The sequence below is a fragment of the Hetaerina americana genome, unplaced genomic scaffold, assembly GCF_022747635.1.
Source record: "Hetaerina americana unplaced genomic scaffold, ioHetAmer1.1.p SCAF_3, whole genome shotgun sequence".
NCBI lineage: Eukaryota > Metazoa > Arthropoda > Insecta > Odonata > Calopterygidae > Hetaerina > Hetaerina americana.
In genome coordinates, this window is record NW_027286874.1 from 53,531,110 (window position 1) to 53,557,293 (window position 26,184).

General features: G+C 42.8%; 1 protein-coding gene across 1 annotated transcript in view; it reads right to left on the reverse strand.

The window, feature by feature from the left end:
- Dip-C (dipeptidase C) overlaps window positions 1–26,184 on the reverse strand; it is a 301,266-nt gene that overhangs the window by 236,248 nt on the left and 38,834 nt on the right. The window contains exon 4 of the mRNA XM_071587368.1: window positions 4,162–4,209. Coding sequence (XP_071443469.1) covers window positions 4,162–4,209 — 48 coding nt within the window. The remainder of the gene's footprint in view (window positions 1–4,161; window positions 4,210–26,184) is intronic.

A 26,184-nucleotide genomic window follows, 5' to 3' on the forward strand; every position in this document is an offset into this window, starting at 1 on the left:
CGTGCTGCATCATGGGGTGCATTTTTTTTTAGTTGTTTTGCAGTATATGTGTTTGCATGGGTATTGGATGGAGGGATTTTTGCATGAGTGTGTGCGCTGCTGTGGGTGTGGTTTTCCGTGTTGTTTTTTTGCATGTGGTATTTTTCCTTTTTACGGTTGGTGACCTAACACCCCCCGCCACACGCCCTTGCGGTGGCTTGCGGGGTATTATGTAGATGTGTATATATACATATATATATATATAATATATGTATGTATATAAATATGGATATATATATATATATATTATAAATATATTTATGTATATATATGGATATATATATATATATATGTATATATATATATGTATCTATATATATATATAAAGGAGAGTGTTTGTTTGTATGTATGTAATTTGTTTACTTTTTTGCTGTCATAGAAACAGCATTTTTCCAACTATGCCAGCAGGATACTTTTGCAAGAACACTATTGTATTCAGAATTGCCGAGATATTATACGTGGAATACATCAAGGAAAGTCTTTTGTAGAAGAAAAATGGGCAACTTTGATCCTGAGAATAATATTTATTCATGTGACGCATTGGACACTTCAAGATCTTAGAGGGAACTGCAGTTTAATGGGAGGAGCTCTGGTACTCCTGTGTGGAGACTTCCGTCAAACTCTGCCTGTCATTCCAAAATCGACTCCAGCCGATGAAATTTATGCCTGTTTAAAACATTCTGTTCTATGGAATCATGCCCAAGAAATTAGCCTTAAACAAAACATTCGAATCCTCTTAAGAGATGGGAATGCTCAAAATGTTGCAAATAAACTTTTGGAGATTGGAGAAGATAGATTAGTTATTGAAGCATCTGGTATGATAAAATTGTCATCAGATTTATGTGTATTGGTGAAAACTGTCCGCGATGTGATACAAGCAGTCTATCCTAACGTTAATCAAAATTATAAAAATTTAGAATGGTTGCGAGAAAGAGCCATTCTTGCTCCTAAGAACGATGATGTTAATGAAATTAACAAGGAGATACTAACCATGCTGCCAGGAGACGTGATAGAATATAAATCGGTTGATACCGTAGTGGATGCTGACGAAGCCGTCAATTATCCAACGGAATTCCTAAATTCACTTGATCCAGCTGGATTGCCACAACATCGCCTTATACTTAAAGTAGGATCTCCAATCATTTTATTGCGAAATTTAGATCCACCAAAACTCGATGCAATGCAACTGCAATGGGACACGATTGTGTGTGACAAAATTAATGAAAAATATAATCCAGGCAGTCATTTTAACTGGAAAAGGAAAAGGTGAAATAATTTTTATTCCACGGATACCTCTAATCCCAACTGATCTTCCCTTCAACTTTAAACGATTACAGTTTCCAGTCCGGCTAGCTTTTTCAATTACCATTGATAAATCACAGGGACAGTCTTTAAAGTTTTGTGGTGTTGATCTAAGATCGCCATGTTTTAGCCACGGGCAACTTTGTTGCTTGCTCCAGAGTAGGTTCGCCTAAAAATTTATATATTCTTTCTCCTGGATATGAAACAAAAAATGTAGTTTATAAACAGGTGTTAAATAAAAAAGATTCTTAAATTTGTATGAAGTAGTGTATTATTGTACTTTATAATTTGTTTTTATTTATATAGTATATTTATATTATTGTTTCTCCCTAACCCGTGCAAAGCCGGGTATTCAGCTAGTAATATATATATGTATGTGTATATATATATATATATATATATATATATATATATATATATATATATATATATATATATATATATATATACATACATATTGCCGACCCCGGTGGCGGCGGGGTAACGTCCTCGTCTGCCATTCCAAGGGTCGCGGGTTCGATTCCCGCCTGGGTGAGTTTTCCTCCTCCTAGGGTTTGGGTGTTTGTAAATGTGATCATTGTTATCGTTGTTAATAGTTCGATGTAAAGGCCAGAATGCGCTGTTTTCGGACTTATTCTGAATAAATAAATAAATAAATATATAGACACATACACACACAAATGTTTGTGTGTGTGTGTGTGCACGCATGCGTGCGAGCCTCAATAAAGACGTGTAATTATTATTATTTTTTTACGGGGTGTATATTCTCATCCTCATAGAATCCATCCACAAAATTGATGACAATAATCGAATAAATACATTCGTTTTCTATATTGTCGATGTAGAGCCCAAATATACCTCACAATGCGATGTAGTACATTGTTAGACGCCCGAATGAGGATTTTGATGGTGCGTCGCACATCGATGCAACCACGTATCGCACACGCCAACAACCATATCGTGAGTTCCTCTGCCAACAGATCAACGGAGAAAGTGGTGGAAACATGTACGGAAGACCATGCCTAATTATGGGTTCAAATTCACCCGAGACGCTATCCCGAACGCGAAAAATATGAAATCCGATTATTCACATGGCAACGTGAATTTCCGCACGTCTGGTTGCGGAAAGAAGAAGAATATGGATTTGACCGAGAGACCTGGTCATCATATGATTGCAGTCATGCCATTTCACCAAATGATTCAAAGTCTATCAGGCCGAATCCGGAACTTTGTACACCCATCAATACGCTGGCGCGGTTGCGACATTATTTCTGGCGTTGATGCAACGATGAAAGATGATTGATCATCCTTCTCAGATTTTTAGGACCAACGATAAAAACCAGAGATTGTCCAAAGTAGAACCAAGTGCACTTCGATGGAATTTTTCCGTAAATTTTATTTCTCAAATAAAATGAAATGAGACGAAATAAATTCAAATGAAATATTTGGTCCCTCTTCCGTTTTAATCTCGGACTATTTACAGGAAAATCGAATCCTTTTATCCATTTATTTTGCTGGATGCCATTTTTTTCATTATTTTCTGCCTTCCTACGGTACTGTTAGGTTAGATTAATATCCTCGACGTCACAAAAAATGCACGCTTGATAGTCTTGCAATTACTCTTAATCTTGTTTTGAGGCTGTGTGTCAACGCATGCATTCAATGGCCTACTGAATACTTCCGACGGTCCTACGTATTACTTCACTGATTCATCGCTATGCCACACACTCTTTGACAGGTTAAAATTTACAACTAAATTTCGGTCGAGAACGATCAGCTATTGCGTGATGTGCTAAGATGCGCGTTGAAGCATCCATATACTTACAACGCTTGAAATTTTTTCCAAATTTTTTACAGCGCTCTTGATTCATTGACACCGCTGTGTCGTATGGAATAGAGGAGACACGAGATTAAGGTCCACATTCCAAACCCGAGCGGACTCAATTAAAAATAGCCATTTTCCACAAAATATTATTTTCTGGAAAATTGCTATTTTTAATTAATAATGATAGTCCACCATATCACGCCTGAAAAGTCTCTTTTTATCCCAGCGGACTTCTCCGCCTTCCACCCACGCACGGAGCGGCTCGACGAGCGGGGGTTCCTACGACAACCTCAACGGAATTACCCTTGCGCCTCTCCCTCGCCACCACAACCCAACGCACAAGAGTCCCCCCGGCCGCCATTCCGCCTCCCCACTCCACGAAGCAAACGACGGAGGCGTGCAATCACGGGGACGGAATGGAACTGCACACACAAGTCACCAGGAAACAACACCTACCGATGAGTCAACGAAATCAATAAGACGAGCGAGCAGAATAGCGCCATTTTCGCCGGGATCGCATCCCTCGGATTCAGGGTGAGGGGACGGAAGTGGGTGGCGCGGATGGCGGCGGAGAGGGGGAAGAGAGCGGAGGAGAGAGAGAGAGCGTGTTGTGTTTGCAGTCGATAGCACACGTGGGAGTCTTGCATTCCGGGCGGGCACATCCCTCCACACGAGCACAACTCCTTCCCCGCCCGACACCATCGGACCCCGCCATCCCCACCCCCTCTGGGCTCCATGGGCCCTCGCGGCGGGAGGGCGAGCGTGGGGGCGGGGGCGGGGAGAACGGACGTGGGAGGGAGAGGTGTGGGGCGGCTTTGAAAACAATATAGGCGGCGTTTATGGGAGACGGCTAGGGCGAAGGGCGGTGGGGTCTCGCTGTGTGTCTGGGGATCGTAGTCAGGCGCGGAGGTTATCACGGCGAGGTTTACATCGGGGGAAGGAGAGAAAAGGAAGTACAGCGCCGAAGGACCGTTACAAGTAAATTGTGTACTTACCATTGTCAGCAGGACCCCTGGTCTCATGTCCTTTAGCACCTTCGCCATCTGGGAATGGAAGACAAGAATTTTGGGTGAGAATCCAATAACGTGCGGTGGGAGCTCGAAAAGAGCCTAATTTCATCTTAGAGCCTAAGTACCTCAGTCGTCCAAATTGGAAGTTTTATGAAGAAATGACGACTGCACCACTGATGAATGGATAATTCTGTATGCGCTTATGTATTCCACAAGTGATAAAAGAGATTGCGGCCAAGTTCGTTCGAACTCTACAGAAGCGAGAAAGAATATGCTCAATAAATGTTCACGATTCCAGTTAACTCTATTATGCTAACCACCAGACCTCACGTTGTTTAAGGGCTGACGGTCGATTCAACCTTGCATTAAGCCCTAAGGTGTGTGAAATTCACACTCTTAGGGCACGTCAGTTTAATACCCTGAGTTGCATTCAATTCCTCGATTTCAGAAAATTATGAAACTTGAATGAACCGAATTTGGGGGGGGGGTTGTCGAGACGAATCATACGAAAGGGAAATAAAAACGCCTTTCTAGAGGACGAGTTCTCAAACCACTGGGATATCATTCATCCGATTATTAACAATCATGTCACAAATAAAATCAATGGACCTCTACTAACGTTTATCACATTCATGAATCCCAAACTGGGTACTGTTGGCACAATTACTGCCATTGCAACAATAACCTGTACAGAGATATACCTAAGATTAGTTTTACAACGCTCCTCGTTTAAATTCTCATTAATCTCCTAAACATTAGTTTGAAGTGTTTCGGTAAAAACCTTTGTGAATCCCAAAAGGCAAGATTCGTCATAAAATTGAAGTGTATCCGTTCCAAGTATAAGGAGATTAGGTGACAATTAAAAATAATATTTTATGACTACTTTCGCGTTTTTAATTTATCATGCAAAGCTGAAGATCCACATCCCTAGATTATATGGTCAAATATTAATTCAAAGAAAACATTCAAGATCGCGGCGAAAACTATTAATTAGGCGTACGTACTCGTAACTTACCAGACACTGTAAATTCAACTAGTTATAATAGATTTACGCCGAGTTCTTGATTACGAACTTGTAGGACCGCCATGGATTACCTTGCACCTTCATTGCTAGTCAAATTAAAACATCTACATCCAGTGAATTATAATATTCGCAGTGAATAATACTAAAAAATATTAAAAGTTTACATAGTGAACGCTGAGTTCCATCCGAGAAAATTCCACGGTTATTGAGAAAAAAAGCAGCTTGTTGTGTCCGGTAACGAGACAGAAAAGTAAACGCCCCATAAGGCGGGGTCGGATCATGCGCACAAAAAGAAAGTGTCGCATATTTCTAGAAGTTCAAGTTCCATATCTTGGATGGACATGAGCGCGGAGCGGGTAATCATTGTTTTTGAGGCGTGGCAGCGACAGAAATAAGAGCAGAAAGAAAGACGGTCAAAGGGTATCACGGCCCAATGAGACAGGGAAAACGAAATATTCGGAGGAGCGTTACGGAAACATCTCAGAAGCCTATTAGCTCGTTCCAAAACTCCGCTGATACAGAAATATTATTATTATTATTGGGATATTTTAATGAAAGAACACTTTTTATGTTCAACTCCTCCGTCACTTCCAGGGACCTGCCAAAAGGGCAGGCCAGACAAGATGTGAGGACAAATGCCAGACACCCCTTATCAGCTGAATAATATTATAATATGAAAAAAGTTGAAGCGTTCGCAAATGGAATGACAGATAACAATAACGTTTTCCGATTACAATTTTTGGGGTGCTTGAACTTGGGCTTTAATAGCAATCGCTAGCTAAGAAAGAACGAGTTATATCGCCAGGTGTTGTCTGTTTCTCTTATTTTATCTGAGTGGACTAATCTGACGACATAGCGTGGGATCATAATAATACCCTCGAATATAGAACACGAGAGCGCTGGACCTTTCTAAACACCTGCAATTCCTAGAATTACTACACTTGCCTGCTGTATTTTCTCCTGGATTAACTTCCAGCTTAGTATCTCAAGTAGTCCTGTAACAATATCTTCTCTGGACAAAATTTTCGTTAATCCAAATGATCTACTTCTCCCATTATCTGAATCCTTGATCTTCTTAATATATTATCTGATCCTCATATCATACCTTCCCCGATTGAACCCAAATACGCGCTCCAAATGCGTTCAAACAAATGAGAAATATGAACTCAACCTGTAGTATTTAAAATAATTTATCAGTTTCCGGTTGAATTAAACGAGTTCTCTTTTAGTCGGGCTCGCAAGTTCTCTTTATGGGTACCCATGCGAAATCTCTTCATGCTTCAAAAAATACTTCATTTGATTCAGCCATTGTAATCAGGTCTGCTCGAAATGAATAGGATGCAACCGCTGACAAAGCATCTACACCTTCAAAAGTACATAAAACAACAATGACACGCTACGTACAAATCGAACAGTCGCACAATCAGATCACTAGTCAGTGGGGACTCGCGCAATAGCAGGGGTTACGCAAAGACGACGTCTTAATTAGCCATTTTTTAGAGACGACAAATAAAAGCAACACACCACAAATGTATTCCGGTCGGAGAATTTCCCCACTAATACCTCTCTCGGGGAATCTATACACAAAATAACATATTAAGGGGTTAACGATAAAAAGGCAAAATGGATCAGGGACTTAAGTATGTAGACGTTAAAAAGTAGCCGCATAAGGGTTGATTTCGTTGAAGACGGACATAACTCTGTGAAGTCTGTCAGGAGGTGCTAGATCACCAACCACAAAACATCCACTCCAATACTACCACCAATCATGGGACCCCGTGATCCGCCGAAAGGGCACGGGAAGAGGAGCGAAGGGACACCATTCATGCAACATCTGTAACAAAAATTACGAATGGTACACTGACAGTAACTATTCCACTGATTGCACTAGAAGGACAGATAAGGAAACCCATTAAAAAGGGCGGGCGCACATGCAACGCAGTCACTAATTATCAGGTAGCATTCTACTCATGCAGGAAGGACAACATACAAGTGCATTAGATGTAAAACTTAATTTACACAACACCCCACCACCCAGCCCATGGGTGCGTGGCGGTGTGCTTGAGGACACCAGCAATGAAGTGGCTTGCGGAGTATTGTGTAGATGTAATGCAAAAAAAAACCCTGTGACGCTGCGCTCAACCGCTGCAAGAGCACGCCTGACGCAATGTTCAATTCAGCAATTCCAATCGCTTGGAGTGAGATGGGCGGGGGGAGGGTAGACTCTACCTACCCTGAACACGATGACTCGCCCGGAGACATTAAAACTTTCATTTACCCCGCAGGAATGTATTTACCACCAGACAGTTGCTTACGACACATGTTTTATTGAAATCCGACGTACCGCTCGATAATAAATCAAAAAATTGAGGACCAGACTCTGAGAGAGCATAGCTATCGTCACATGGGCGGCCTGCGTGCCCGTGGACACGTCCACATCGAGGAACCCCCTTCCTCCACTCCGGGCTTTAAGGCCTTCCTCCCCTGGCCGATGTCTCTAACTCGGAAAACCCCACCTCCCAATCACTTCAATACGCTAGCACACCGCCATTTAAGCGTGGCGAGAATCCAGGAGGGACGGTGTCCGAACGAGGAAGAGGGCGGAGGGAGAAAGGGACGAGAGGGAGGCGGAGGTGACCCAGGAAGGGAGCGGGGAGTGTAGGAGGGGGTTGAGGGGGAGTCGGAGGGTGAAAGGAGAGGCACCTGAATGCGGTACCCTCTATGATGCGAACCCGGGTCGGGGAGAGGAAGAGGTAGGTATAGAGAGGGAGGTAGATAGAGGGAGGTAGAGAGAGTGAGAAAGAGTAAAAAACGGATTGCGAGTGTTGGAGATGTGGGAGGAACGGTAGGAACTAACAACCGGAAGTCGATGCGGCGGGAGGATGACGTGGGGCGGTGTTTGGGATGCGGATTACGGATTCGGGACCCCCTGCCTCCACCGAACCCCTTTAGTTTCTACCCCCCGCCCCATGGGAAGATTTAATCGGGAGGATTTTGGCGCTCGTGAATGTTTCATGCTGTTTTTTGCCTCCCCATCGAGCTCCCCCTCGAGCCCCGCGAAGTATGGAAATTTCTCTGGAAGCCAACACCCCCAAAACCGTAATGCTCAATCAGATAATGCAACAGATAAATTCAGGCACCGCGTTGTGAGGCACGTGAATGTTTTTGCCGAGTACAGCCAGCGCTGCACCGTTGTAATGCATAAGATATGAAGACATTGCCCCGTTTTTATAAATTGTTTTTCTAAAATCGTTAGAAGGAAGCTGTAGCCCATATAACTCCCATCTATAAAGGCGGCGATAGGGATAAACCAACCAGTTACCGACCCATTTCTTTAACATCGATATCTTGTGAAATATAAGAACATATTTTTGTCACTAACATTATGAGATTTCTTGATAGTAGGAATATACTAAGCCACAACCAGCACGGATTTAGGAAGAGCTGATCTTGCGAAACACAATTAGGTATTTTCTTTCACGATTTACTCAGATCGGGAGAAAACAACAACAGCCGATGCAGTATTCAAAGATTGCAAAAAAGCCTTCGATTAAATCCCACACAATAAATTGTTACACAAACTCAAGTGCTATGGTACCAATGAGAAAATTATTAATTGGATTAGAGACTTCTTGCCAAATCCCAAAAAAAGTTGTAGCGATCTATAGGTCGTGCTCAACGGATAGAGATGTAACTTCGGGCGTCCCCCAGGGAAGGGTAATATGGCCTCTTCTGTTCTTAATATACATGATAAGAACACAGGTGTTACAGGTCTCTTATGAGATTTAGGCTGGGACCCACATGAAATACGAAGTAACAAGCGAGACTAAGACTTTTTCAGAACAAACGAGTTTAACGATGACACTAAAGGAATAATTATGATCCCACACTACTTCATCAATATCTACGTAATACCCCGCAAGCCTTCGCAAGGGCGTGTGGCGGGGGTGTTAGGTCACCAACCGTAAAAAGGAACAATACCACATGCAAAATCAACAACATGGAAAACTACACCCACAGCGGCGCACTCACACATGCAAATATCCCCTAATCCAATACTCATGAAAACACATGCCATTAACCAACAAACAACTGCACCCCAGGATGCAGCACGAAAGCCACCCAACAACGCGTAAGCCAGGACACAACAAGCAAGAAGGCGAAACACCACCACCACATGAACATGCTACACAAAACGGTTTCCCCCCCATGGAGACTGTGAAAGGCAAGGAATGCGACTGAACGTTGCAGGTAGCGGGCGCCCCCCCCCCCCCACAACCGCGGAGAGGGTATTTAGGTAGATCAGACCATAAAGAAAAAATAAGGGAGATAGTTCCCACAACAGATTGATATGAATACTCATTCCTGCCCCGAACAATCAGGAATCATCGGAGTCGTCGAAGTCATTGAAGAAATATTAAAAACATTGCATTAACTAGTCGGAACAAAAGTAAACATTGCAAAGGCATCAGGTATATTTGTAGGTGCGTGTGTACGTTGGTAGGTAGTTGGAGTGTTTGCATGGGTGTGGGTTATAAGATCTTTTGCATGAATGTACACGTTGCTTTATTTGTGGACTGTATACATTTGTGGCTTAGTATGCGGTTTTTTTCTTAATTATGGGTGGTGCCATAACACCCCTGCCACACGCCCTTGCGGCGGCTAGCGGGGTACTAATCAAATGTAGATGCAGAAGTTCTTACTTCACCCTGAAGACAATGGCAGAGTCAGCCATCGAAACGTCGGTGTACTGCAACCTGACCCGGTGGAAACCCGAGAGAACTTATTGAATACCATACGCCGGGGAAACCTGAGATCCTTCATTATAGTGAAGGCATTTGCGAAGCACCCGCATCCATTACGTCTCATGCCTTGGTAGAGTATCAAGTGGAAGAGTGAACTTGGAAGTGTACCTGGATTAGGTATGTATCCAAGGTACTTGCTTGGGCTTGCATGGTACTCCCTTAACCAATAAGTACCTATACACTTAGGACATCTACACAATACTCCGCAAGAGCGTGTGGCAGGGGGAGTTAGGTCACCAGCTGTGAAACAGATTAAAAAACCACATGCAAAAAATAAAATGCATGCCATAGAGACGCATTGGAATTGAAAACCCATTTTAACGTACATGCAATATATACTTATTATATCATTGGAATTATAATGGCCCCACACTACTTAGGTAGATCAGACCACAAAGATAAACTAAGGGAGATAGATTCCAGGAAAGATAGGTACAAATACTCATTCTTTCCCCGAACAATCAGAAATCATAATAGTAGGAAACTGAAGTCACTTTAAATATATTGAAAACATTGAATTTACAAGTCGAAGCAAAGTGAAACACTGCAAAGCTGTTAGGTATACTTTCCTACCTACTACCTACTACCTTTCCTACCTACTACCTACATACATTGGTCGCTTGGATCATGCATATAAAATTCGGGAAATAGATGCCAGGACTAGCCGACTCAAGGACTCCTTCTTCCCACGGACAATACGGGATAGCAACTGTAGGATTATAGATAGTAAAAATTCCACTTGCCACCCTTCAGTGTCTAAAAAATAATTAGTTCTACTTAAATGCATGCTCCTCCACTAACCTTATGTGTTTTGTTATAATAACCCATTCTTTCCGAATGACCTCATTCGTGTTCTGTTCATCTGTTTTTAAGTTTCCCTTTCAATCCCTCGTCCCTCTCCGCGGGGGGAAATTCCTGCTACCTGCAACGTTGGGTCGAATTCCCTTCCTTTTACTGTCTCCTTGGGGGGTTGAGTGTTTTGTGGTGCATTTTCATGTGGTAGTGATGTTTCACATTCTTGCTTGTTGTGTCCTGGCTTGCGTGTTTTAGGATGGCTTTCGTGCTGTATCCTGGGGTGCAGTTTTTTGTTGTTTGGCGGTGTATGTGTTTGCATGAGTATTGGATGGAGGGAGTTTTGCATGAGTGTGTGCGCTGCTGGGGTGTAATTTTCCGTGTTGTTTTTTGCATGTGGTATTTTTCGTTTTTACGGTTGGTGACCTAACACCCCCCGCCACACGCCCTTGCGGCGGCTTGCGGGGTATTATGTAGATGTAGATGTAGATACTTTCAGGTGCATGTGTATGTAAGGGGGGTGCATGTGTATGTGGGGTGTAAGTGCTCATGCATGATTGTATGCCATGTTTTATTTGTGGATGTATGATTCTGTGGTTATTGCACGCGGTTTTTTTTTCTTTTCTAAATTACGGGTGGTGTCCTAAAACCCCCCGCCACACGACCTTGCGGCGGCTTGCGGGGTATTAAGTATATGTAGATGTATACTAGCCACTAACATACCCGCGTTTGCGATATCACAAGAAGTCTCTTAAATAATTTAACATGTTTTCTTTGATACCATAGAATTTAACCTTGCAACAATTTATCATGCGGGATCGAAGGCTTTCATGAAATCCAAAAAGACTGCATCGACTTGCGTTGCGTTCTCCTGAACTAAGGATGTCGTGTCTAAAAAGATCCAATTCGGTTAAACAAAATCTGCTCTTAAATCCGTGCTGGTTGTGGCATAGTATATCTTTACTATCGAGAAATCTTATAGAGTTACTGGTAGTAATATGTTCAAATATTTAACAGGAAATCGATGCTAAAGATATCGGTGGATTTCACTCTATCGCCTTTATGGATGGGAGTTAAGTGATCTAGCTTCCAGTCGCGAGTTATCAAAGACATCAAGTTATCCGTGACCCCTTATTAGTAATTTAATAATCTGTTCTCAGCGACTTTTTAAATTTGTTCTAGTAGATAAGTTTGCCGTGGTATTGCGGGAATAGTACGTCTTCAGAAACAATGAAGCGATTTAATACCATGCTTTATTTGGGAGAGGGGGGGGGGTAGCGGAGAATGACCAAGGCGACGCCCTCGCGAAAGGCATCCGAGAGCGACGACACCACGGCTCTTTCCCTGAAGAAGGCGTCAGGTGAGCTGGAAGCCAAACACTTTTATCTCCTTTCCCCTGAAAGAAACTCCTGACCCCAACCGCCAGGCCCTCCCTTCCTCCCGCCAGGCCTACCTGCCTCAACCCTGAGCCCGCTTCGACCCTTCCCGGGCTGGGGCGCCCAGTCTCCACCAATTCTTTTTATTCATCCTCTCCGAGCACAACCTACATGCATAGCCATCCTCCCCTCCCTCCCTCCAAACCCACATTCGCTGGCTACCTCTCCTCTCTTTCACGTCCCTCGCTCCCAGCCCGAACCCTCCGCCCTCTCCAGTCTCCCAGAAGGTTCCCCTCCTAGCCATCCCTCGGCCCCTTGCATCCCACCCCCGGCCTAAAATCTCCGTCCTACACTCACACCCTGCTCGCTTGAAGGCTTTCCAGGACCCTCGCCCCGCGGCCCTAATTTCCTTCCTTAGTCCCCCTCCACCCGCCCCTTCCCTAACCCTCCCCCACAGGACCAAGCCAGAAAGTCCCACTTTCATCCCCATTGTCCCTCCTCAGCGGTCCCATTCTCGTCTTCCTTTTTTTAACTCGCGCTCCCTCTTCGCTTTTTCTCAAGGCTTTCGAGCGGATAGGTCTCTTTCTCAAGCCTACTTTTCCCTCGGCGTCGTCAGAAAACATCCAGCTTCCAAAAGAGTGTACATATTGCACATTTTCAAACTAAGCGTTTTTCGCATTTCAAATTAATGGGGTTGAAGGTCGCAGTGTCTCAAGCTATGTGAGGAGTCGGGGGAGCCATCTAAGCTACAGACGGAAGGACGCCATTTAACTACGCAAGGTTTCCGTCAATTAGGGATCAAAAGTGGGGAGGTATTAGTTGATGCCACGAACTTCTAAAAGAAGCGCGGGTGTTTTATAGCGATCCCCCTTCCGGCCAGGATTCTTAAAATCTGCAACGCCAAGTTTTAGCTGTCTTCACTTCGCAACATCCCTCAAAATCCATTCTTGTTCGTGAAGAAAGAGCGGATCTGGCTGACTTCTCCTTACAACTTGTGCAGATAGATTCCAGTGCAGATAGATACAAATCATCGATCGCCGCTGTGGGTGTAGTTTTTCTTGTTGTTGTTTTTGCATGTGGTATTGTTCCTTTTTACGGGTGGTTACCGAACAGCCCCCGCCACACGCCCTTGCGGCGGCTTGCGGGGTATTAAGTAGATGTAGATGTAGATTTACAAGTCAGGACAAGATTAAACTTTGCGTAGACACATGGTATATTCGCAGGTACATGTGTATGTTAGTTGATAGCATGTGTATTTGCATGCATGTAAGCTAAAAAGGTTTTTGCATGAATATCGCATTCCCCTCTGTGGCTGTAGATTTCCATGTGGTTTTATTCTCTTTTACGGGTGGTGATCTAACACCCACCGCAGCACGCCCTTGCGGCGGTCTGCGGGGCATTGTGTAGATTAAATTAGTATTGTGTAGTAAATTATCAAAACATGTTTATTAATATTTAATTCTAGCTCCACGGCTATTGGATCGCATTTAGGTCGTCAGATATTGATACCATATCTTTATGACTGGATATTTCCCTATATACCACTACATCGTTTACAAATAGAGGAAGTTTACAGGAAACCAGAAAATTGAGGTTACTAACGCATAAAAGGAACAACACGCACACCGATAACACTTCTTTATGGTACACCAAATGAGACGCTTACTCTGTCGGATTATAGGCCATCTATTACGACCCTCTGCTCGCGAACTGTTAAAAATTGACGAATTCAGTGTATGATAAATTTATCAATCCCGTAGCTTCCCACCTTACGGAGACACTTCCAAGGAGGAACTTAGTCGGACGACCTGATAAATCTAGAAATAATGTATCAATTCGAACATTATTCTCGCCTGAGATCCAAATATCATGAACTTTCATCACATTACTATCTAAATTAGAAAGTATTACAGAAAATATTGCAGAAGAGACTACAGAATATACCATAGAATATATTAGAGAGAATATTATAAACAATATTATTGAAAATGTTATAGAAATATGTATTTTATATTAATATCTACATCTACATAATGCCCCGCAAACCGCCGCAAGGACGTGTGGCGGGAATTAATGGAAATTAAACACCGCCTCAACAGTGCGAGACCATCCAGACGAGCCAACGAAGCTGAAAAAAAACTGCTACCGGGGAAAAAAATGCGAAAACACGGGATGCATTCGCAAAGAATTTTTATGAAACGTAAACTCTCTCACAGAAGAAAGCATGGGAACTGCAGATGGCAATAGGACAAGGGGCGATGAAAACAAGCGAGGACGATGGGAGTTGGAGTAAGAGGAAGCGGGAATGGGAGGAGGAGGAGGAAGATGAAGGCGAGGCTACCCAGACCGATGGAGAAAACTCTCAGGCCTTCGCCAACCTCGGGTGGGGAAGAGGGAAACTGGATGGGTGAGGGCTGCACGGAGGTGGAAAAAAAAGAAGCAGGTAGTGAGTGCAACCTTGTTTACAAAGGGAACCCCTCCACTCTTGCAGTCGAGAAAGGAAGTGGCGTTTGAAAAGGAACCACCCCCCATGCTAGTTTGGAGCGAGGCAGAGGGAGGAAAAGAGAGATAAAGAAATAGGGAGGGGAAGGCATGGGAGCCGAGGACGGCTGGACCCAAGGGGCCTCCAGGGGGAGAGTTGGGGGCCCAGGGCCACGAGCGAACGAACCTCATGACTGAGGGTTTTACTATTCGAGGCACCGGGTGCAGGAGAGGGGGAGGCAGCGGTGGAATTTCCTCGGGGCATCATTCTGGGAAACGTACCAATTCGAAACGGACGTTAGGTGAAAGGGATCGACTATTAGAGGAAAGATATTGCGCAAGTGAATATTTTGAAAGCGTCACTCTACACCATTTTCAGGGGTGGAGAATGAGACCTCACGCCCTCCAGAAAATCCATTTGAACTTCTCCAGCCCTTATTCCTTTGTTTTCTTGCGACATAAATCGAATTATTATGGTAACAAATCATTCTCGTAAATTCGATCACCGATACACAAAAACAGAGACAAGACACTGTTACAATACCTTCAAGAACTCGCTCATCCCTCGCACGACCTAGGGATACCGTTACCCCGACTCACGATCTCTCCTGGGTGAAACATATACGGATAATACGTGGATAAGCTAACAAAAAATTAGGATTTATTAGAAGAGTATTGGGTATATGTGATGAAAAGGTTGAAGAGAAATGTTACATACCGCTGGTACTTATTTATTTATTTAAGAATTACGTTGCAATTACGCGATTTTCCTGGTGGCAACGGTCACGTTTGGTCAATGCACACTCTTACAACGAGAAATACATACATGCACGCACTAGAAAAACCGATAGGAGACAAAATATTCTTACACACAATAACACTTTCACATCACATACAAAAAAACCTCCACGTCACATACAAAATGCCGTCCACATCACATAAAAATAATATTTTAATAACTACAATGATGTTTATCACCCAGTGGCTACTTTAAATTTATACTTAAAACTCCTAAAATTGGATACATCTACATCTACATAATACCCCGCAAGCCGCCGCAAGGGCGTGTGGCGGGGGGTGTTAGGTAACCAACCGTAAAAGGAAAAATACCACATGCATGGATTGAAAGGGCTGAAACAAACCTCGAGGCAGCTGGTTCCAATCAATAATAGTTCTAATAAAATTAGAGACATTAAGTGTGTGGTAAATGGATTACGTGGCAATGATCATTCTAATAAAATTGGAGAGAATAAGTGTAGAACAGACAGATTTAAGATGTCATTCTTTCCACGAACGATAGGGGATCAAAATAACATTGTCAGACCACGGTAGTGTCATGTGCGTCAAACTTCGCGGGTAAAACGGAGCGAAGGCTAAATTACAGATTAAATCTCTTGCATAAATTGGAAGGATGTCTCTTAAGCAATGATGTTGAAAATGTATTATTACCCCCATTACACTTCGATAGGAGAGATCATGTCAATAAAATTATAGAGATCAAGTGTAGGGCAGATAGGTTTAAGATGTCATTTTTTTCCGCGAACGATAAGGAATCAGGCTAAATTGTCCGACCGCAGCAGGGTCATATTCGGGTCAAATTAGTCTGGTGTGTATTCACCCCCTGCCACACACTCTAGCGGTGTCCTGCAGTGCACTAAAAATACTAGATGCTCAAGAAGTCGATCTGCAACGAAATTTCTACGCTCCCAATTTATATGGACTTGCTTGGACCCAATTTATAGTTTGACACAAGAAACAAGTTGGAAGAGGGAGAAAAGGAAACATGTAAATGTTACATGGGAGAGGAACATCATTGCATTCTGCTAGAATACAAAATCGATAAATGACGTCGCGATAAATAACAAAAAGCTCCACTCTTCGTCTCCTGACGACATCACTTTTCCTCGTAACATTCGAGCCTCGCACACGTTTTGGAATACTCTTATACGCACTTGCAAGTGGCGAATGAGCAAAATCGCAACATTTGTATGCGAGCGCTCGTGAGACTGGTGGAAAGAAGAAATAAAATAAGACGAGTAAGCATGTACTGGAAAATCGCAGGCTTTGGCTGTTTCTCCCGGCGCGTGCGAGACGCGTCGGCGTTGCCACATTGCACTCACAGACCTAAACAATGACGAAGGGAAGTTTGGGGGTCAGTCTGTCTCTCCCTTGGCACTCAACATGGACCCAAAACCTTCGTCCGCTCGAATGTATAGTGAGGTCGGCAAAGAGAAAGATAAAACAAGAGAAATAGGCTGCGTCACGGACAGATGCAGATATTTTTTCTTCCTTTGCAAGAGTGACAAACCCCTAAGTACTAAGGTTGTCAACTACTTACAAAGTTAGAAGCATATAGCATAGATGAAAATATGCGGGGTTGGATTAAAGACTTTTTATTTATGCACCCCGCAAGCCAACGCTAGGGTGTGTGGCAGTGGGTGAATACACACCAAAATAATTTTTACGCGGACATGACACTACCGCGGTCGGACAATTTTATCACGATCCCTATCGTAGTAGTAGTAGTAGTAGTAGTTTTGAGGGGAGGCGACCGACAGCTGAGGTCATTTGCGCCATAGGGGATGGATAGGAAAGGATGAAGGGTGGAGAGAAACCCGGCGTCGGCATTAGCCTACTCTTTACGAAGAGCGCCAAGGGGTCCGCAGTTTAACGTCCCATCCGACGGACGGCGTACTCACTCAAAGTGCCCTCCACAAAGCACCTCAAGTAGGGATCGAGATACCTCTGAAAAATATTCAACACCGCCGGGATTTGAACCCGCGCCCTCAGGGTGGGAAGCCAGTACGTTAGCCGCCGCACCATCTCGATCCCCCACGATCCCTATCGTTCGTAGAAAAAATGACATCTTAAATCTACAGGTATCAGGTACTTTTTTTAGTTTAATTCTAATAACTGTTGCACCAGCGTTGTATAGCATTAAAGGTCATCTGACAAAGCTGCTATGTCCTCAGGATCACTGATACCACGGTAAACCACAGCATCGTCGGCAAATAAACGTACCTTACTAGTGACTACAGAGTTAATGTCGTTACCGTAAAGTAGGAATAAAAGAGGTCCCTTTTACTGCCCTGTCACTAATTCCGTTTATAGTTTCTCTAGTTAAGACTTTTTCGGGAATATTCGTTGCTAACAAATCAAGAATATTATCGCCCCTAGTTGGTGAAGATACAAGTTGATTCAATGAGTTCAACGTAAAAGAATTCAATAGCGATTCACAGATATATTTGTCTCAACCGCCCGTTTTAAAACTATAGTGCTCCAGTCAATAGATGGGACATTGAAATCTCCACCGATTATAACGTTGCGATCATTGTGCTGGGATAAAAAACCATAGATTTGCTGATCTAATTCTAGCCTTGAATTGCGTGTATCAACTGGCGGTCTGTTAAATGCGCACACATAAATTAGTTGGATTGAGGACTTTTAATTGAACACCAAACGCTTTCCAAACCATTACCTGGAATTACCTAATCCCTGCAGACGAAAGAATTTTTGACTGCAATAAAGACACCACCCCCGATTCTATTTGTTCCGTCATTTCTACAAATAGAAAAGATTTTTGGGAAATTTTCACTGTCGACAATATCAGTGGATAAGCAGCTTTCTGTCCCAATAATTATATCGGGGTCTGTGCTTTGAATAAGGGGATGCTATTCTGCGACTTTGTTTCTTAATCGAACCCGAACGTAAGCGGGTGGCAGGCGTTGTGGCTTTGTTTGGCGAATTTTATAAGGAAATATCCAGTCATGAAGATAAGGTATCTAATGACCTAAATGGAATCCAAAAGTGGTGTGAGAAATGGGAGTAGGATTAAATTTGAATAAACGTGTTTCGATACATTTTTTAAGGAAGAGTATTTCACCTGAAAACACATCATACCACAGGAAACCAACTTAACAAACGTAGAACCGGCAAAATATTTGGATGTGACGACAATTATGGGCATTCCTGTGGAAAAAAATATTCTTGAAATCTATGGAATAACAAATAAAAGTTAGGATTCATAAAAAGAATACTTGGGAATTGTAATAAGAGGGTCAAGGGGCTTTCTGAGGTAGGCTTGGTTTTGGAACTAGATCGAATGCAACGAAGAGCAGCTAGGTTTATTAACATTTGTTGTGAATAAGGTAGCTGTGTCCAGACACTATTAGAAGAATTAGGATGGGAGCAACTAGTTGGCCGTAGGTTGAAATACAAGTTATATTTACTGCGTAAATTTGAGGCAGATTACTTATCAAAAGATGCTATAGACATATTACGTCTTACTATGGTAGATCAAATCACGTTAGTAAAATCGTGGAGGTATTTAGCAAAACGGATAATTGAAAATTTCATTTATTCCTCGTACCATTGGAGATCAAAAATAGATATGACCGCAGGCAGGAACGAGATAATTAGCATTGACAAGATATATTTTTTGTCGATATCCTGCATATTTTTCTTTTCAATATACACATCTTTTTGACACTCCTCCCGCATGGTTTAAATATAAGTATCCTTTTATTGAAAACAGTTCGGGGATTGAGATGGTGCGGGGACTAACGTGCTGGCTTCCCACCCAGAGGGCCCGGGTTCAAATCCCGGCCATCTTGAATATTTTACAGAGGTATCTCGATCCCTACTTGAGGTGCTTTGTGGAGGGTACTTTGAATGAGTACGCCGCCCGTCGGATGGGACGTTAAGCTGCGGACCCCTAGGCGCCTTTCGTAAAGGGTAGGCTAATGCCGACACCGTGTTTCTCTCCACCCTTCATCCTATCCTGTCCATCCCCTATGGCGCAAATGACCTCAGCTGTCGGTCGCCTCCCCTAAATACTACTATTACTTGAATTACTGAACGTTGTTACCACGCTCTTGTAAGGCCTCATTTAGAATACGCATGCAGCATGTGTGATTCGAGTGAAAAAGGTCTCATTCGGGAAATTGAAAAGGTTCAACGCCGGGCAGCCCGTTTTGTAAAAAAATCCTACGATAAAACGCAAAGCGTCACCGAAATGCTCATGGATTTGGGGTGGGAATCATTGGCTGAGAGACGATTTAATGCAAGATTGAAATTATTAAATAAATTTAGATCCGCATGTTTCAGCACCGAGGTCTCGCAAATTATTCGTACTCCTACATACATTAGTCGCTTGGATCATGCATATAAAATTCGGGAAATAGATGCCAGAACTAGCCGACTCAAGGACTCCTTCTTCCCACGGACAATACGGGATAGCAACTGCAGGGTTATAGATAGCAAAAATTCCACTTGCCACCCTCAGCGTCTAAAAAATAATTAGTTGTATTTAAATGCATGCTCTTCCACTAACCTTATGTGTTTTGCTATAATAACCCATTCTTTCCGAATGACCTCATTCGTGTTCCGTTCATCTGTTTTTAAGTTTCCCTTTCAATCCCTCGTCCCTCTCCGCGGGGGCTAATTCCTGCTACCTGCAACGTTGGGTCGCATTCCCTGCCATTTAGAGACTCTTTGGGGGTAGAGTGTTTCGTGGTGCATTTTCATGTGGTAGTGATGTTTCAATTTCTTGCTTGTTGTGTCCTGGCTTCCGTGTTGTAGGATGGCTTTCGTGCTGCATCATGGGGTGCATTTTTTTTTAGTTGTTTTGCAGTATATGTGTTTGCATGGGTATTGGATGGAGGGATTTTTGCATGAGTGTGTGCGCTGCTGTGGGTGTGGTTTTCCGTGTTGTTTTTTTGCATGTGGTATTTTTCCTTTTTACGGTTGGTGACCTAACACCCCCCGCCACACGCCCTTGCGGCGGCTTGCGGGGTATTATGTAGATGTAGATGTAGAATACAGTTGCATGTAAGACCTCCTTTCGCGCAATTAACTTTGTTCAGGCCTTGATCAAACTAATACATTCATAGATGTGCTATGATTGGGATAGTGGAGGTTGGTGACCCATCACTTCCCACTACCCGCCCCCTTACTGCGGCTGGCATGGTATTATACAGATCTTTGTAGATCTTCGGAAATGTTTGCAGACATACGAGATATTAGACTCGTATATAGATTAGACTCACTGTAATACAGAATATAACCTGTATTTCAAACAATTCTAATGCTAGGGCGACTTCCTCTGAGCCCTTGAAGGGGGAGGCGAATGGAGGGTAGGGAACGCTCCGAACGGGGAGTATTCTTGTGGCACGTTCCAGTTCTCTTATTTTTTGAGCTAGATACAAAGGGCGCCCGAGTATTCCAAGGACGAGGGAGAGACCCCAAGTGTTCCTTCCTCCATTTCAACAGCCCACAGGAAACGGCGCTAAAATTTATATTTCTCTTCTCCCCCTTGACCGCGCGAAGTCCCACAAGGAGCGAGCGAGTGAATAGAAAAGAGGGACGGTTCGGAGGAGAAAGGGTGTGAGAGGATGCGGGAGAGCGGAGGGGAGGCTTGTGTTTATGCCGCCTACTAGCTGTGGGGGGGGGAGGGGAGGACGGGTCGCAGCGCTGAGGCATACACGGCCGAGAAGGGAAAGTTCTTCTCCGAAGGCAACACGGGCTAGAAGAGGAGGGGAGGGTAGAGTGGGGGGGTTGAGTTTTAAAGGGAGTGCGAATGGCGAAGAGTCGTTGGGAGGAGCTAGTGAGGGTATGGAGCGGCCGTCGGGATGGAGGGTGGGGGCTTGGTATGGTGGAGGATGGGAAGAGCGGGCGGGGAGCGAGGTCGGTGCCCGCCTGAGGACAACCCGAAGTCGACGCGGCACACATTCAGAACAACAAACTCTTCCTCCCACGACTCGCCCAGCACCGAATGGAGGGGAGCAGAGAGGCCTCCTCCTCTCCCCATCCCTCCGCCATCACACCCATCCTCTCCTCGCCTCCCGCGGCCTCCCTCCCCTCGCCTCCATGGTTCCCGTCCTCTCACGGAAGTGTGCACAAGAAGGCTCGACGTTTTGGCGGAGCCTCTCCCCCCACCCTAATTATTTCGGAATTCGGGGGAGATTTTCAGCCCGGGACGAAAGGCCACCCGCTCCCTTCGCCCGAGTGCAATCGGTATTCAGCGGCGCTCACAAATGCTCCGTAATGAACATCGGCTCCCAAACTCACGGCAGGGATAGGATTCGAGGAAGTTTTTCACGGGGGCGATCCCCATCCTTGGTCGGACACCCTTCGGGTCAAACGCATGAGCTCGGCCATAGTGCAAACCAGGGAGTAATCGACATATATAGCCCGCGATCTACAAAAAAAGTGTATGGCAGGGGTGTAAGCACCAGGTGGGAAGGATACGTGATAAGGGAGGATATGGGAGAGGAAATGATTCAGGAAAATGAGGGGAAAATATTCAGGAAAAAACTACTGAATAACTTAAAAATTTGTATACAGGCTGGAGGAAGACAATTCAAAATAAAGGTGTATTGCAGGTAACGGTGATACAGTTGAGGTAATTTCGGATGTGGCAAAGGGAAGTGTCACAGGCCAGCTCTAATTCACATTCTCTTCAGCTAGTGAAGCGTTCAGATGTATATGTAATAATTCGAAGCACTGCTTGAACTACCCAATCGGTCTACGAATATGATTTTAGGAGCTACATGCCAGGACGTATACGAGACATATAGAGTTAGGGACGGATTAACGATAATAATGTGCACAAATATAAAGTCTGATTCATCACTTGAATTATGCTAATAAACATTAATTCTTTTGTGTATGTTATCTTTTCCGCGTGCAAGTGAGCCTTTTTCGTTCTTCGGGCGAAGAGACCCATATAATTAAAAAAAACCGTAGCCATTAATTCATCTCACCACATTTGCGCTCGTACCCTCTGTTATGCACCGTTTGGCGATATATAGTTTATACATGGCGTGCAAAAAAGGACTAAGATTCAAAACGGACACAATGAGAGTAAGGCAGAATGGGAAGTGATTCCTGAAAATTTTGTTCAAGATAGCCATAATGACAAACGGGTCTCCATCGTGTGATTGCTTCAAAAATGTTTTTACCCCTACCGTCAAAGAAAAAAAATGATGCAATTTACTAACTGCTCGTAGGAGGAGAACTCAACATTCACTCCACCTCCAAGGAAACAAGATTGCTCATTCTTTTTTCGCCCGATTCAAAATTCTATCTCCTTAAAAGCTGAGGTGATATTTCCCGTCAACGCTTTCGAGAAGTTGGTCTCAAACGATTCCATATTTCTCTAACTCGCAAACGTTTAAAAAAGACCCTCCAAACGAATTAGTCAAAATTATCGGAGCTGAACGCCATTATCCTATGGAAACTTGTTTTACTTGAGAGTCGAAACATCCAATGGAATTGCAAAGCGAAACCTTTGTTATCCTATAGGCAATGCACGTGATGGGAATCAACGAGGAGTTTCAAGGACGGCAGGTTATTTAACCGCCTCATTCCTGGCCCTTTTTGGAGATTCGTTTGAAGGTTGATGTGGCAACAACAACAGCTGCCATTCGCTGATGCCCGAGCACAAGCACCTCATACACCCCAGGGTGGAAAAAACCACGAGAAAATCTAAAAGGTTATCTTGAACAGGTCCCCACACGTCATCGCCAGCCCTTTGGCTAACATACATTAATCGCCTTCAAATTTGGTATTTTGTCGGAAAGCGGTCACCGAATCATAGATATTATTTCGATTGAGGTTATTTATGAAAATATATGGGAGTTAACAAACAAGAGAAATATATTACTCTAGATAAGATTAAGCACTAAGCATTGATTAAAAACACACATTTAATTTCCATTGGAGTTGATTATACGCAACATTGTGGGTTCTAATATTAGGTCTGAACAACCTGAATAAAAGATACTCATCATGAAACAAAGAATATGCGTGTGTGTGTGTATATATATATATATATATATATATATATATATATATATATATATATAATATCTTCGAAATGGAACGCTCTTCGGCGACGCACAAATATATAAAAACACAGATGTAGATTTTTAGAATATAGAGACACAAAGAAAGGACACTCACAATTTGTTATTTGACGTTTCGACAGCACGGCTGTCGTCTTCAGAATCAGATTCTGAAGACGACAGCCGTGCTGTCGAAACATCAAATAACAAATTGTGAGTGTCCTTTCTTTGTGTCTCTATATTCTAAAAATCTAAATCTGTGTTTATATATATATATATATATATATATATATATATATATATATATATATATATATATATACACACATATAAACACATGTGGATTTTTAAACCATAGAAACACAAAAAAGGACACTGAACTTGCTAAAACTACATATGTGAGGGTCCTTTCTTAGTGTTTCTTTGGTTTAAAAATCTACATCTATACATATATATATATATATATATATATATATATATATATATATATATATATATATGTTCGATATCCACCACATCACGTTTGAAACTACTCAATTTGTTACACACAATACTTGACCACATATATTAATAAATAACCCTGGCAATAAAAACGTTAAGGATGTTGCTTAGTGTTTACAAACTTATCACATCTGGGAAATAGAGATCGCGTTTCAATTACTCTTCCCCAACTGCGTAGCGAGAGAGGAATTAAACCTGATTTTTAATCCAACATCTCGCAGTCACTTAGTTAAAAGACATTCCAAATGGCTTACAAGAGAACCGATTAACCTGTGACACCCAGTTTAGTTTCACTAAGTCGCAGGAAATCTCCTAGCAAGTCGTTGGAAACATCGTGAGTCACGTAACATTACAAGAGAGGGGTGTTACTTCACTTTAGTTTGACCACATTTAAATTACGCGGATGGTATTGCTAGATTTTGTGGCTATTCCCCATGTCTCGGTCCAAAAGTGGTGAGAGACATGGGAGCTAGAATTAAAAATTTAATTAATATTCTTCGATATATTTTTGGAGGAAGAGTATTTTACCCGAAAACACACCACCGAGGGAACCAACAAAACAAACGTAGAATAGGTAAAATATTTGTGTGTAACGATAGACAAGTATATGTCCTGAGGAAAGCATATTCGTGAAATTGGTGAAATAGCATATGAAAAGTTTTCATATGCTATTCCACAAGGATTCATATGCTATTCCAAGGATTCATAAAAAGGATCCCTGGGAATTATATTGAGACGATTAAGGAGTTAGTTATGCCCCACCTAGATTATGCTGCGGATGCATGGGATCCTCATGAGGTAAGCTTAATCATTTTGAAACTAGATCGAGTGCACCGCAGAGCAGCCAAGTTTTTGGAAAGTTTTTATGATCATCGTAGCAGGATCGCGACACTATTGGAAGAATCAGGATGGGAGCCACAAACAGACCTAAGGTTGAAATACAGTTTAAATTTACTACGCACAGTTGAAGCAGGTTACTCATCTGAGGGTGCTAAAGATATACTACAGGCGCCGTCTTATACTATGGTAGATGAGATCACGTACGTAAAATCAGGGAGACCGTAAAACGGATAGATTCAAAATATCATTTATTCTTGGTAACATTAGCGATCGAAATAGATATGACAGCAATCACGGAAGAGATAATTAGAATTGGCAGTGCATACATTTTGCGATATCCTGCATTTATTTTTTAATTTGATAGCCCCATCTTTTTAACAGCGCTACAGCATGATTTGGATGTTTGTATCTTTTTATTGAATACTGTTGCATGTAACTACCTTCTTTCTTGCAATTAACTTTGTTCCATTGCATGACCAACCTTACGTTTGTGCAGAAGTGGAGGTTGGAGATACGTATGCAAGGCTGGCGACCTAACACCCCCACCACACGTCCATGCAGCTAGTCGTGGGGTATTACGTAGAAGTAGATGAAGTATGCACACCACTCAATGATGGATGTATTCGAGTGACGATTTTAACTACTGGCTTTTTGAATTGGGTATGAACAAGTGGTTAGACTTATTTTGTTCTACATATACATATATCTACACAATACTTCGCAGGCCGCCGCAAGGGCGAGTAGCGGGCGGAAATTGTTATAAATATGTATCATGCGTGGGGAGCTCGAGTACATCTATCTGAAGTGCGGAGAGAACAAGCGAAGCTTAGACTTTTAGAAAGGTTCAGAACAAAAGAGTTTAGCTATGACACTGAAGGAATTATAATGGCCCCACACTACTTAGGTAGATCAGACCACAAAGATAAAATAAGAGAGATAGATTCAAGTACAGACAGATACAAATACTCATTCTTTCCCCGAACAATCAGAAATCATAACAGTAAGAAACCGAAGTCACTTTAGAAATATTAAAAACATTGAATTTACAAGTCGGAACAAAATTAAACATTGCAAATATGTTAGGTATACTTTCAGGTGCATGTGTGTGTAAGTTGTAGTTTGAGTGTTTGCATGTGTGTGGGGTGTAAGTTTTCTTGCATGAATGTATGCCATGTTTTTTATGGATGTATGAATTTGTGGTTTTTGCATGCGGGTTTTTTTCTTTTCTAAATTACGGGTGGTGTCCTAACTCCCCCCGCCACACGCCCTTGCGGTGGCTGGCGGGGTATTAAGTAGATGTAGATGTCTGTCAGTGGTTGTATTTACCCCTATTCCCTTATCCT